Source organism: Erythrolamprus reginae, chromosome Z, assembly GCF_031021105.1.
Source record: "Erythrolamprus reginae isolate rEryReg1 chromosome Z, rEryReg1.hap1, whole genome shotgun sequence".
In the NCBI taxonomy this organism is placed as follows: Eukaryota; Metazoa; Chordata; class Lepidosauria; order Squamata; family Dipsadidae; genus Erythrolamprus; species Erythrolamprus reginae.
This window is the reverse complement of record NC_091963.1, coordinates 52,545,848-52,555,843: the sequence shown is the minus strand read 5'-3', so window position 1 is coordinate 52,555,843 and position 9,996 is coordinate 52,545,848. Positions and strand designations below refer to the sequence as shown.

Here is a 9,996-nt window from a genome sequence, read left to right as displayed (position 1 = left end):
AATTAATAATGTAGCTAAAGTAATGTTTGAACGCTGTCCCCTTTTGAAGATAATACCTGTTTCTTTAAACTAAGTAAAATCCATAGCGTTAGATAAGAATGTATCAATATAGAAAGGAATATGTTTGGTAGTTTATTACCCACCTTGTCAGAATAGCTGACAAGGAATGGAAGGGTTCTTTATAATCAGGGTATAATAATCATCTTACTTTTGTAGGTTGTCATTCCCGTGAGGGGGTCACCAATGCTCTCTTTCCCTGAACATCTCATCTGGAATTATTTTTATAAAAATCCAGCAATCATAAGTATTCTAGTTGGATACTTTAAAATTCTGTGTTTCCTATTCCCAAAAGATACCATCTGCTTTAATTAGTTTTTGTGCAAGCAACTGTTTTCTTGAGTTCCATTGTGTTTTAGCGCAGTGGTCATCAACCGCTGGGCCCTGGATGATTGATGATCTGGGAGAAAATGCTAATAGCTTGCAGAAAAATTATTTGCCTTTTTTATATTGCACTAAATACTATTTATCTTTTTTAAAAAAATAATCTTATTAATGGTCTGAGGGATTTAAAATTATGAAAGGTTGTTTTAGTGGATTTTACCAAGGTCCTATTAAATTTTAATGGCTGTTAGTCTCTCATTTCATTACTAATTAAGAATTGAAGGAACATTATTATATATTTAAATTAACTTTAAATATGTTTATCAAAAATATTAGTAAGATTTTATTTCTATAAGTATTTTTTCAAATAAGCTTAACAGCACCTAGAGCAGTGTTTTTCAACTAGTGTGCCGGGGCACACGTGTGCCGCGAGACATGGTGAGGTGTGCCGCGAAGCTCAGAAAGAAAGAGAGAGAGAGAGAAAGAAAACAAAAGAGAGAGAGAAAGAAAGCGAGAGAGAAAGAAAGGCAGGGAAGGAGGGAGAGATAGAGCAAAAAAGAGAGGAAGGAAGGAAGAGAGAAAGAAAGAGGGATGGAGAGAGAGGAAGGGAGAGAAGGAGGGAGAGAAATAGAGCGAAAGGGAGGAAGAGAGAGAGAATTTTTTTGTCCAAACTTTGTTTAGCCCCCCACTCCCCCCCCCCACTCAATGTGCCCCATGATTTTGTATATGTAAAAAATGTGCCGCAGCTCAAAAAAGGTTGAAAATCACTGACCTAGAGTATCCAAAATCAGCGATTTTAATTTAGGCACTGCTAACAACAAAGCGATTTTAATATAGGCACTGCTAGCCCTCTGCGTCTGAAAGAACGAACGTGGCCTTAACCAGGAATTTAGCAACTGGAGAATAATGATCTCATTCTGTTTCTTTTTAAATTAAGAAACGTAGCCTTCGTTCTCTGAAATCCTCATTCTGAAAAAGAATTCCCTTGCTGCCACCCGCGATGAGGTAGAACTGCTTCTGGAATGGCCTTTTCGGGATTGGTAGAAGACGAGATCTGCACGACTGTCATTCGATTATAATTGGCTGATTGCGGCTTAGCAGGGTGGGGAGAGGAGGAATGGAGGATTTGGAGGTTGCAGTAGCTATGCCGGACGGGGGCAGTGCAGTTATTTTGTGAATATAGCGCCTTTCCGCGGGTGGACAATTGGTGAGGTTTGCCAGGCCGTTTTTTTTTACTCGGGCTCTTGGCAGTTCGGATCTTACTTTGAAGAAAAAAGGTGGCCCACACCTCCGCGGTTACGCACAAGACTCCAAAGAGCCTATCTGCTACGCCGCCGCCCAACATTGGTGTAGGGAGCGTCATCCGAACAGACTTCCCCTCCCCCATCTGCAGCGTTCTCTGGGCCCCGCGAGTTGATTTCGAGTCGTTTTTTTAATTTATCGGTATTTAAAAGAAAAATCTCTGTCTCAAATATGAAAGAAATACTTGTGTTCTGAAACCCAAAGTAGAGAAACAAGAACTCAGAGGCTCTATAAAGCTTCTGAAGAAAATTGTATAGGAGAGCGTGCATAGTGAAACCTGTTTGTGTGTGCGCGTTTCTGTGGTAGCTCACGTCGTTTAAGTGCGCGCGTGCCTCGGAGCTAAGTTAGGGGTGTGGGGGAAGGGGGAGGGCGCACGTTCGCCTGAGCCTTGGGTTCCATATCTCTGTTTTGTGTGTGCAGGCCGCGCGCGAGCTGGGTGGGCAGAACCTTTCTCTGTGGAACGGGAACTCCTCCTACCTCCCGAAATTGCGGTGCAGGAAACGAGAGAGAGTAGCTCCGGAGTGGCTCCCCCCCTTCCACCATCCCCCTTTTAGGCCTTTATATTTATAATTATTTATAGTAAAACGAGTATAAAACAATGGCAAAATCAGGAGGCGGCGGCGGCAATGGCAGTGGAGGAACCGCTGGCGGCGGCGGCTGCGGGGGTCTAACCTGGGTGGTAAGTTGCCTGGCATTTTCTCCCTATTTCTTTCTTTTTCCCGCTGTTGATGATTTCCTAATAGGTCCAGACCAAAGCGAGAGGTGGAAGCCCCAAGGGAATAATGAAGGAGCAAGGATGCTTATTAGGATGGAGATGCGGGAAGGAATACGAGAAATTCGGGCGGGGGACGGTTATTCCCGGCCCGCGAAAGGAATGGAGGCAACGGGAATCGTGGATTTGATGGCATGGGGAGGCTGACATGTTTGTTCTGGGCCTGCAGTATTTGCTACTTCAGCGAGGGTTATTTAGCTGGAGGGCCTTGCTGTTCGTATTCATGCCGTTAAATTACACGTCTCTTTCACTGAACTGTTTGAGAAGTGCAATTTGCCTCTTCCTAGTTTTCGTGACTGTAAAGCTGTTAGATTTGTTTAGATTTATACCAAGGAGGTAGCTTTCTGAACAAAGCTTTCCCCTATAGAAAAACCAGTCCAGTTTTTGTTGTTCTACACTTACATGTATTTTAAAGTTTTCTTCATGTATCCTGTCACAAAATAATAAAATCATGAAATGATAGCATTTTCAATTTTAGAGTAGAATATAATTTAGTTGGTTGGACGAGAGTATTCAAAGTGCAGCAGTATAAGAGAAAAATGGACACGTAATTAGGCTAATTAAGAGTAATCTTTTTTTCTTGAAAGATTGTGGGGCTGGGAGAGAGACACAATAGAAAGAATACTGTACTTTAGCCCAGAGGTCCCCAACCGCCGGTCCGCGGACCGGGACCGGGCCGTTGGAGCTTTTCAGCCGGTCCGCGGCGCCAGGGCCCCCTCGGCCTTTCCGCATCACCAGCGGCGCTCCCCCCGCCAGCCAGCCAAGCCCCGCGCCCGCCGGAACCGGCTCCTCGCTCTCCCCCCGCCGCCCGCCGCGTTTGCAGGAGGTGGGGAGGGTTGGGCGGCCCGCCAAGGCCAGGAGGGACGCCGCTGCCCCCCCCCCTCCTTCCCTCTCTCCGCCCGCCGCTGCGCCTCCTTGACAACGAGAGGAAATGCCGGCAAAGGCTTTCCTCAGCGGAGGCCGGCGAAGGTGATATTGAATGTCGGGGGAGAACGGGTATTTGCACGCGCTCCCTATCCCCCTGCTAGCCCACTCGGAATATTCAAAATAAGAAAAACCTTTGCCGGCGAAGGCTTTTCTTATTTTGAATATTCCGAGTGGGCTAGCAGGGGGATAGGGAGCGCTTGCAGCCGCCCGTTCTCCCCCGACATTCAATATCACCTTCGCCGGCCCCGCCTCTCCTCCAAACCCCCTTGCTGAGAGCCCGGGGCGAAAGTGCTCTCGCAAAGGTGAGGCGGGCAGGGCGTGCGCGCGTCATCGCTGAGAAGAATGGAGAGAGAACGAGAGTGAGTGAGAGCAACAGACAGCAAGATAGAGAGAAAGTGAGAAAGAGAGAGTGAGAAAGGGGGGGGAGAGAAAGAGATAGCAAGAGAGAGAACAAGAGAGAGAAAGAGCGTGAGAAAGAAAACAAGAAAGAGTGAGAGAGAGAGAAAGCAAAAGAGACAGAAAGAAAACAAGAGAGAGAAAGTGAGAAGAAGAGAGAGAAAGAGGGGGAGAGAGAGAGAAAGAGAGAGGGGGGGAGAGAGAGAAAGAGAGGGAGAGGGAGAAAGAGAGAGGGAGAGGGGGGAGAGATAGCAAGAGAGGGAGAGAGGGAAAGGGGGAGAGAGGGGGAGAGAAAGAGAGAGGGAGAGAGAGAGGAGATAAAGGAAGAGGAGAGAGAGAAAGGAAGAGAAAGAAAGAAAGAGGGATAGAAAGAGAGAGAGAGTGAGAGATGCTCAGTGAGCCTTTCTTTGAAGTTGCCTTTCTTTCTTTCTCTTTCTTTCTTTCTTTCTTGCTCTTTTTCTTTCTCTCTTTTACCTTCCCTTCCTCTATTTCTTCTTTTCTTTCTCCTTCCTACCTTCTTCCCTTACTCTCCCCTTTCATAAGTTTCCTTGCTTCCTTCCTCTGTTCCTGTCCCTTCCCCCTTTCTTTCTTTCTTTCTTTCTTTCTTTCTTTCTTTCTTTCCTTCCTTTCCTCCCTCCATTTCTTGCTTTCCTTTTCCTTCCTCCCTTCCTTCCTCCCTCATTCCCTTCTTTCACTCCTTCCTCTCTTACTCTCCCCTTTCACACCTTTCCTTGCTTCCTTTGCACCCTTCTTTTGTTCCTGTCCCTTCCCTCTTTCCTTCCTTCCTTCCCACCCTCCGTCCATTCATTCACCCATTCCTCTCTTGATCGCCCCTTTTACGGCGCCGCTGACAGCTAGCCCCCCCCCCCCCCCCCCTCACCGGGCCATGGAAAACTGGTCTAGCTTAAAGCCGGTCCCTGGTGCAAAAAAGGTTGGGGACCTCTGCTTTAGCCTATTACTAACTTCTATTTCTCTTGTTTCACAGAAAGTTCAAACAGGGTCACTTCCTTATTGTAACTGACCATAAAAAAGGCAACATAGCACAACAGTAGGAAAGCAGTTCATGTGTTTATCAAAAGAGCTTGCTGCTATTCTACAGATGCATGAACAAAGAAAGTGTTAGAATTTGAAGTGGTGCTGGGAAAATATTTAAAATCTACTTTTCGTATTAATGTTGCTGTTTCTTTGTAAAATTAATAAACTCACCTTTTTTGTGTTGAATATGTTTTTACAGAAGCAGCTGCATCTTAAAAGTAAAGGATACTGAGACTACAGTCTTATAAATTAAGATTTTTTGTCAGCATTGGAATGATAGAAAATAATGTATTACCTAAAAAGTTCATTCTTTTGCTTTTTATACAAAATGTATTTGCAAAGTGCAAAAGGGGCAATATTGTATAAGTGGGCTTGTAACTTTGGAAGTGCTTCAACCTGTTGTATCTTATGCATGTAAGGGGTGTGCATAATTGCACCCGCTTGCCTACCATCCCTGTCCTGTTTCCCTTTTATTAGTACCCATCTCATGTATATAGACAGTGTTATATCTATGTATACTACCAATACTTACTTGACAAAATAAATACATAAAAATATAAATATAAAAATAAAATAAATGTCAGTAAAGGCCGTCTTCTCATAAGCAAACCAAACTTTTAAAAAAATAACACATCACATACATGGTATAGTTTAAGTTGCAAGTGAATGTTTCTAGCTTATTTTTTAGAGTAGCGATGATTCAGAAGTATTTTTGATGTTTTCTTTCGAATTATTTTCTTTAACAGATATTTAAGGTGGGTATTTTAAATATAGATCAAGCATGTCCAACCCAGGACACCAGATGGCATTCAGCAGCTAGCACAAGATCATGAAAGTTTATTGTTATTATCTGATTTATATACAGTTATATATTTTAGATGTGGCCAAGGCAATTCCTCTTGTAGCCCAGGCAAGCCAAAATTTAAACATTTATAATTCTTGTTGAACAACCACTCCTTTAGCAACCATTGGAAGTTGTGATAGTGCTGAAGGAACAGGACCTATGATCACTCTTTATTTATTCGATTTTTATGCTGCCCTTCTCCTCAGACTCAGGGCGGCTCATAACATGTTAGCAATAGAACTATTTAACAGAGCCAGCCTATTGCCCCCACAATCCGGGTCCTCATCTTTGTAGTTGGGGCCATCACAATGTGTCTGAGATTATTGCAGTTCATACAGGTGAATAATAATTAATAATAATAATAATAATAATAATAATAATAATAATAATAATAATATTTGTATGCCGCCCCTCTCCGGAGAGTTGGAGCGGCTCACAACAATAACAACAATGTGACAAATCCAATATATTTAAAAAACATCTAAAAAATCGTCATTTAAAACAATGCAACACAATCATACCATACATAAACAATATAAGCCCAGGGGTATCTCAATTTCCCCATGCCTGATGACATAGGTGGGTCTTCAGTAACTTATGAAAGGCAAAGAGGGTAGGGGCAGTTCTAATCTCCCAGGAGAGTTGATTCCAGAGGGCCAGGGCAGCCACAGAGAAGGCTCTTCCCCTGGGGCCCGCCAGACATTGTTTAATCAACGGGACCCTGAGAAGGCCAACTCTTTGGGACCTTGTCGGACACTGGGATTCATGTGGCAGAAGATGGTTCTGAAGGTATTCTGGTCTGATGCCATATAGGGCTTTATAGGTTATTACCAACTTGAAACTTGAAAAGTTAGAATATTGTGCTAATGTTTATTTATTTTAGTAATGTAACTTAAAACCTAATATATGAGAGACATTAATAACATGCAAGACAAGATAGTTCAAGCTGTGATTTGTCATAATTGTGATTATTATGGGGTACAGCTCATGAAAACCCCAGATCCCCCATCTCAGAAAATTAGAATATTACATGCAATTAATAAAAAAGGATTATACATAGAACCGTATCGGACTTATGACAATCATGCACATGTACTCAGCACTTTATCTGGGCCCCTTTTGCAGCAGTTTGCAGCAATTACTGCCTCAATGCCATGTGGCATGATGCTATTAGCCTGTGGCACTGCTGAGGTGTTATGGATGACCAGGATGCTTCAATAGCGGCCTTCAGCTCTTCTGCATTGTTCGGTGTCATGTCTCTCATCTTTCTCTTGGCAATGCCCCATAGATACTCTGGTGTTCAGGTTAGGTAAATATGCTGGCCAATCAAAGACAGTAATCCCAAGGTCACTGAAGCAGTTTTTGGTGCTTTTGGCAGTGTGGGCAGGTGACAAGTCCTGCTGGAAAATTTAAGTCACCATCCCCATAAAACTCATGCAGAAAGAAGCATGGAGCGCTCCAAAATCTGGTAGACGGCTGCATTGACCCTGGACTTAATGAAGCATAGTGGATGAATACCAGCAGAGGACATTGCTCCCCAAATCAACACAGACTCTGGAAACCAAGGACTCAGAGCATGGAGGAAGAATTGAGAGGCACACACTGAAAGATGCTTAAGGTCCAGTGTAACGTTTCCACAGTCTGTTGATTTGGGGAGCCATGTCATCTGCTGGTATTCATCCATTGTGCTTCATTAAGTGCAAGGTTAATGCAGGCACCTACCAGGAGATTTTGGAGCACTCCATGCTTCCATCCACATAGAAACTTTTTGGGGATGGTGACTTAAATTTTCCAGCAGGTCTTGTTACCTGCCCAAAGCACCAAAACCTGCTTTAATGACCGTGGGATTACTGTCCTTGATTGGCCAGCAAACTCGCCTGACCTAAACCCCATAGAGAACCTATGGGGCATTGCCAAGAGAAAGATGAGAGACATGACAATGCAGAAGAGATGAAGGCCGCTATTAAAGCATCCTGGTCTTCCATGACACCTCAGTTTGCGGAGAGGGGCGGCATATAAATCCAATAAATCTAAATCTAAATCTCAGCAGTGCCACTGGCTAATAGTGTCCATGCCATGCTGCATTGAGGCAGTAATTGCTGCAAAAGGGGCCCAAATGAAGTACTGAGTACACATGCATGCTTATACTTGTCAGAGGTCTGATATTGTTCTATGTACAATCCTTTTTTAATTGATCACATGTAATATTCTAATTTTCTGAGATGGGGGATTTGGGGTTTTCATGAGCTGTACCTCATAATCATCACAATTATGATAGTTCAAGATAGCTTGAACTATCTTGCCTTGCATGTTATGAATATCTCTCATATATTTTCACTTTTTAAGTTATATTACTGAAATAAATGAATGTTTGCACTATATTCTAATTTTTTGAGTTTTACCTGTACTTGGTAGTCACTTTGTAGTTTCACGGTTGCATTTCCTCTTAGTCATATGATCACTACTTACTTTTACAACTTGCAAACTTCAGTACCATCTTCCAACAAGCAATTTAAAGTGTTGGTCATGACCTATAAAAACCTACATGGCTTGGGACCAGGTTACTTATGGAACACTCTGCTGCCTTATGAATCCCAGCGACCGGTCAGGTCCCACAGAGTTGGCCTTCTCCAGGTCCCATCAGCTAGGCAATACCACCTGGGGGGACCTAGGAGTAGAGCCTTCTCTGTGGCAGCTTTGGCCCTTTGGAAACGGCTCCCTCCAGAAATTCGTACTGCCCCCATCCTCCTGGCCTTTCATAAGGTTTTAAAAACTCACTTTGCTGACAGGCTTCGGGCTGTTGAATATTGGCATCTTGCTTCATATGCATGATTGCAATGAATGAATGTTTTTGATAAATTGGGTTTTTTTATATTAGATTTTATGGGTTTTAATATTTGGGTTTCTACATGTCTCATTGTATTTATTCTTGTTTTGTAAGCCATCCTGAGTCTGCAGAGGAGCTTGGGCTAGAAATCCAAATAATAAATAAATTGGAATTGTGAACTCAGCAGCTCACAATAAGATAATGACATAATAAATAATAATGTATTACTTACAAACCTCAAAAACTACTTATTGCCAACATTAAACACACAAGATAAGGCCTCCAACTGTTTTGGGAAGGTGGATAATGTTGCAGCCAATTAAATTTCAGCAATGAAATGTTTTATTATTAAACAGCTAGGCATAAAACATGCACACATATATCAATCACTTTGTGAAATTAACAAGGAATCCACAAATAATTATAGTCTGCTGTTATATTTAAACAAATATAGATAGACATTCCCCTACTTACAAACAGGTTATATTTCAGGCAAATGTTTATAAATCCATTTTGTTCATAAGTCCAAACAAACATAAAAATCACTCTTGCGCTTAATTTCAGGCATGCACAGTCACCATAGCATACACTTCTAGAACAGTGAACACATTTATGCACATCAGCAGACAGCATGCAAGTGGAAGTTTTCAGAAGACGGAAAAGGGTTATTTTATAGTATATCTTCTCTGCTAATGTCTAGGTTTGAATTGTGGACAGATTTGTTAGAATTGGCAAAAGTCCATATTTCAGATATTACACAAAAAGCTACATGACAGTCATGATTTAAAATTGGCTTTCTTATATTATATAGATCAGTGTTTTTCAACCAGTGTGCCGTGGCACACTAGTGTGCCGCAAGACATGGTCAGGTGTGCCGCGAAGCTCAGAGAGAGAAAGGAAGGAAGAAAGAGAGAGAGAAAGAAAGCAAGAGAGAGAAAGAGCGAGCAAGAAAGAGAACAAGAGAGAAAGAAAGCAAGAGAGAGAGAGAGAAAGAGAACAAGAAAAAGAAAGCATGAGAGAGAGCAATAGAGAGAAAGAAAGCAAGAGAGAGAGAAAGAGACGGAGGGAAGGAGAGAGAGAGTAAGACATAGAGGGAGGTAGGGAGGGAGAGAGAAAGAGAGCAAAAAAGAGAGGAAGGAAGGAAGAGAAAGAAAGAGGGATGGAGAGAGAGAGAAAGAAAGTGGAAGGGAGAGAAAAAGAGAGGGAGAGAGAAATAAAGCGAAATGGAGGAAGAGAGAGAGAGAGAGAATTTTTTTGTCCAAACTTTTTTTAGCTGCCCCCCCCCCCGCTCAATGTGCCCCAGGGTTTCGTAAATGTAAAAAATGTGCCGCGGCTCAAAAAAGGTTGAAAATCACTGATATAGATGATAATGTAAAATTACAATTGCCAGTTGGCCTTCATTACTTTTTTCTCAAGAAGCTAGGATTCATAATTTGTTGACATATGTATTAATCCAACCAATGTGTAATGGATAGTATTTTATTGTTATTACTATTATTATTTGGAAGTCAT

At 42.4% G+C, this 9,996-nt stretch overlaps 1 protein-coding gene across 4 annotated transcripts in view; it reads left to right on the top strand.

Annotated features, from left to right (window-relative positions):
- Positions 1-1,481: 1,481 nt before the first annotated feature.
- Positions 1,482-9,996, top strand: part of TOP2B (DNA topoisomerase II beta) — a 185,583-nt gene continuing 177,068 nt past the window's right edge. For 2 of the 4 annotated variants that reach the window (XM_070728139.1, XM_070728141.1), the window contains exon 1: positions 1,648-2,362. In XM_070728139.1, the coding sequence (XP_070584240.1) occupies positions 2,282-2,362 (81 nt within the window). In that variant the 5' untranslated portion in view covers positions 1,648-2,281. Of the gene's footprint in view, positions 1,589-1,647; positions 2,363-9,996 lie in introns of those variants that run through there. The other 2 variants (XM_070728138.1, XM_070728140.1) reach the window with 2 other exon arrangements.